General features: G+C 40.8%; 1 protein-coding gene across 1 annotated transcript in view; it reads right to left on the minus strand.

Annotated features, from left to right (window-relative positions):
• Positions 1-4,762, minus strand: part of WLS (wntless Wnt ligand secretion mediator) — a 103,737-nt gene that overhangs the window by 58,204 nt on the left and 40,771 nt on the right. Inside the window, exon 2 of the mRNA XM_005868061.2 lies at positions 3,192-3,464. Within this exon, the coding sequence (XP_005868123.1) occupies positions 3,192-3,464 (273 nt within the window). The remainder of the gene's footprint in view (positions 1-3,191; positions 3,465-4,762) is intronic.

Raw genomic sequence — 4,762 nt, forward strand, 5'->3', positions numbered from 1 at the left:
AGCGTCTGCCCCCTGGTGGTCAGTGGGTGTCATAGTGACCAGTCATTCCCAGTCGTTCTGCTGTTAGGGTCAATTTGCATATTACCCTTTTATTATATAGGATATTTTATCAAAGCATCACCAACATAGGCATTTTTGATGTTTAGGATTAATATTTGCTGGGAAGTAATTTATCTGTAAAGTTATTAAGGTATGTAAATAATAGGTTCTGACCACCAATTAGGATGTGTGTGTGGAGAGGGTATGCAGGTGTGTGTAGGGGGGTTCTCCACACTTGAATAATTCTCGAATACCAGTAAGGTATCCTACCACTCAACTCAATTGTGACAGTACCTGGAGATAGCAGCAGATTCCACAGATTAAGGGCTTGGCCCCACAAGAACTACCCTCCACGACAGATGCCAATCGTAAGCCCAGATTGTCGCCTGTGGCTTCTGACAGACTGGCTGTAAATCAGAGGTTCCCACGACCACCTCATTGTGTTCAATTAATTTGTTAGAACAGCTCACAGAGCTCACTAGATTACAGATTTATTACAAAAGACATGACTCAATAGCCAGATTAAAAGAAACAATGGGCAAGATCCCAAACAAAGGAGCTTCTATCCTTGTGGAACTTGGGGTTCTGCACATGGAAGTGTTCCGGTTCCCCAACCTGGAAGCTCTCCAAAGCCCTCCTTTTGGATTGTAGAGGCTCCATTACATAGCCACAGCTGATGAAATCACTGGCCGTTGGAGATTGATTCTACCTTCAACCTCTCTTTCCTCCCTAGAAATGGTGTGTGTGTTTGTGTGTGAGTGAAAGTTTCACTCCTCTATTTATGGTTGGTTTCCTTGGCAACCTGCCCCTGTCCTTAGTTGTTTTCTAAAAGTCACCTCATTAACATAAGCCCGGTAGTGGTGGTGGAAAGAGGCTTATTATGAATCACAAGACACACATTTCACCTTTATGACTCTGAAGCATTTTTAAAATCCAAGAACAAAAGCCCAAATACAACAATAGATGCTCCCTGATGCCTTTATTGCTCAAAATTCCAAGGGTTGGGGGGGGGGAGGGGGCTGTGAGCCAGGAACTGTGGACAAAGGCCAAATGTATATGAGAAGTATTTTTGGGTCATCTGAATGACCTAATAACTATTTCTTATAAATCACAATATCAAAATATTGCCTATTCCTCTCATTATAGCATATATATTTCTCTTTGGTAGGTTTAAGTATCTGTTTCCCAACCACCATCTTTCCTAATCCCTTATAAGAACATTTTCTGTTCAGTCTTGTATCCTCAGTACCAATGCTTAACACAGGCATGGGACTTAAAGTTTGAATGCATGATCAAATAAATTTGTTATAAAACCAATGAATATGTCTATATACAAGAGAATGGGACAAGGGAAATAACACTTGAATGCTTACAGCTGTTGTTCAAATCTAGACCTTCATATCAACTGTTCCTTTTCCTTCTAATTATATTGCTCTCCTATTTGTCCCCATCCTCACCCCCAACTCGTCAGGGTTTTCACTCTTTAACACTCACCTCAAATATCTGTGCGCGCACGAACGAACACACACACACACACACACCCCAAGGCAGCTTTCCCTTTTTTTCTCTAAAACCTTTTCTTGATGCTCCTCAGCCTCCTGGGCATACCTTAGTCACAGCACCTATCACACCATACTGTAAAAGGTGAAAGATTTATGCGATCTGAAGAGAAACCAGAGTATCTATTACACCATACTGTAATGATTGGTTATTTCCTAGCCATTTACACTTGAAGGATAGTCTTCATCTGTATCTGCATGTCCAGCCATCAGTACACTGCCTCGCAGTAGTGAGCACTCAAAAACATTTAGAAGTAATGGGTAAAAGAGTAAATGAATGGGAAGGGGAAAGTCTACTTTATGGAAAAGTATCTCAGCATAACTTCTTTGATAAGGTGTCAATCAGGTAGATACACTATTTCAACTTCTAAACAGAGAAAATTAATATGACTGTATATTAAGATTATTGCTTATACGGGAAAATTACAATTAGAAAAAGTGCTTTAATTCATTGGAAGGACCCAGGCAGAATTATCTTCAACATTCTTTTTCCCTCTCACCCCTGATCCCGTGTCAGTAAAAAATGCTTTTTTTCGTTTTCAACTTAGGATTCCCTACACTATCCCCAGATGCCACACGTGGCTCTCCTTCCCAGAAATCACCCAATGATCTCTTCCTCCCAAAATGTGTATATGCCCCATGTCCTCAGAGTCTTGAATCACAACTGAGTAAGCTCAAAAATATAACCCAGTTGTGTGGGAAAATGGGTGCTCAAGGATTGATGTTCCCATTTTGACAGATACTTTTTTCTAAGGCAATGGCTTTACTCAAAGCCCAGTGCGGGGGAAAAACATTTGAGACATGGGACCTTTCAGAAATCCTCTAGTCACTGCAGTGGGGTGAGCTCCCTCGTGGCACCACAGAGGTGAAGGGGTGAATGGGCCATTTGGCATGTGGATTATTTTGGGCTGAAGGCCATTGAGACCTAGCAGACTCAAGAAAAAAATTTACCACTCTCTTAACTGCCTAAAATAACTTAGATAATGAGTGGGTCTAGCACAGAAAGAGAGCTTAATCAGAGATAACTTTTTATCTGAAAGACGTACCTGCATGGCAGGGCAAACTTCTAATTACCAAACATCTGCTTTCTCTCATCATCCTGCGAATTACCCTATTTTTTTTTGCCCTTTGGAGCTCTAGGCCTCTCATTCCTCAGCTCAGGGTGGCATATTAAGCTTCGATTTTCCAACTTGCCCTTGTGTCTCATATCTTTAGGGCTCCCATACATATGAAATTATTTTTTTTCTCCTGTTAATATGTCTTATGTCAATTTAATCATTAGACCAGCCAAGGTAAGAGGGAACACTTCCCACCGCCTGGAGAGTTAACAAAGCTTGGTGGGTAGGGCAGGGCTGTGAAGCCAGGCTGCCTGAATTTGAATCCACTCTCCAGCCTTCTGAAACCTTAGGCAACCTCACTGGTGCCCAAGTTTTTTAACTGTAAGGTGAAATAAAAGACCTTCCTGTAGAAACTGGTGGATTGATAATTGTCTGCTATTAATATTATCATTTTACTGTGATTAGGACTAGCTCTGAAAGAACCTGAAGAGAGAAATTCCCCAAGATCAGAGAGGAAAAAGGAGAGTGCACTTACTGATTTGGTTGTTCAGCTTGAATGCAATGTCCAGCTGCAGGATAAACAGCATGAACTGGAACCAAGGACTCATCTCCATGGAGGGGAGAGGAATGTGGACAGAAAACACAATGTCGTTGGCTCCTATTTCCTTTGGAATCGCTTCATCGATGTCTCGGATTTTGTGGCAGTGGTTGGGTCCCCAAGGCACGAACCATTTTGTCTTGTGATGGTTTTTACGAACATCCACACATTTCACTGACATGTAGGACACTGCCGTGGTGGGTCCTGGAGCTGAAAAGAAAATGTTTTCCTATTTTAGAAAAATCATCCACGGAGGTGCTCATTTCTGGCTAACATTCTTTTTACTACCTTCTTCTCTCCATTTTTTTTGTACAGCCTTCTATAATTTGGGATCAGTAATACCTATGGATCTCCCAAATCTCGGTGAGGATCCTTCATTGACCTCTGTAGGTGTCTTAAAGTATCCCCGAGAGCCTACCCAGTGTGTTTTCAATCACTGGTATTTATTGAAAGAATATATTTGTAATCTGTTTGGTTCAGTTACCTCCTCACTGTAAAATGAATGTCACAAAAATGCACAGTGCTTCGGTTCCCACCTGCCTGTGAACCTCAGGGCTCTGGTGCTTCATAGACGAGTGTCTCAAGTCAGAAGACCAGGGCCTGAAACCTGCTTAAACAACTTCCTCTCAGTTCATCTTGGGGAAGTTGGTTAATCTATAGTGGCTTCAGGACCCTCATCTGAGAAACAAGATGGTTGGTTTCTAAGGTTCAACTAAGATAGCTGGTTAACTCTAAAGTTTTACAAAATTGCTTTTCTAAAAATATATATTTTCATTGATTTCAGAGAGGAAGGGAAAGGGAGAGAGATATAGAAACATCAATGATGAGAGAGAATCATTGATCTGCTGCCTCCTGCACACTCCCTACTGGGGATTGAGCCCACAACCAAAGCATGTGCCCTTGACAGGAATCGAACCCGAGACCCTTCAGTCCGGAGGCCAAGGCTCTATCCACTGAGCCAAACCAGCTAGGACCAAAATTGCTTTTGATTGAGAGAAAGAACTAAGTTAACCTCAGGTCCCCACTTAGAGTGGTACCTGTCAAAGGATGAGAACTCAAACATTGATACTTCAAAAGTGTACAAAATATAATCCACACATTTTAAGAGAGAACATCAGATTTGAACAATATAACATTGAAAAAAACACTATTTTGTGATTACAAAATGATTACATGATTACAGTAGAAATTTTCAAACTGTAGAAATTTTCAAGTTTGAAACAACATTTACTCAAAATCCCACTAGCAGTGGTTCTTAACCTTCCTAATGCCATGACCCTTTAATACAGTTCCTCATGTTGTGGTGACCCCCAACCATAAAATTATGTTCGTTGCTACTTCATAACTGTAATTTTGCTACTGTTATGAATTGTAATGTAAATATCTGATATGCAGGATGTATTTTCATTGTTACAAATTGAACATAATTAAAGCATAGTGATTAATCACAAAAACAATATGTAATTATATATGTGTTTTCCGATGGTCTTAGGCGACCCCTGTGAAAG

Source organism: Myotis brandtii, unplaced genomic scaffold, assembly GCF_000412655.1.
Source record: "Myotis brandtii unplaced genomic scaffold, ASM41265v1 scaffold26, whole genome shotgun sequence".
Taxonomy (NCBI): domain Eukaryota; kingdom Metazoa; phylum Chordata; class Mammalia; order Chiroptera; family Vespertilionidae; genus Myotis; species Myotis brandtii.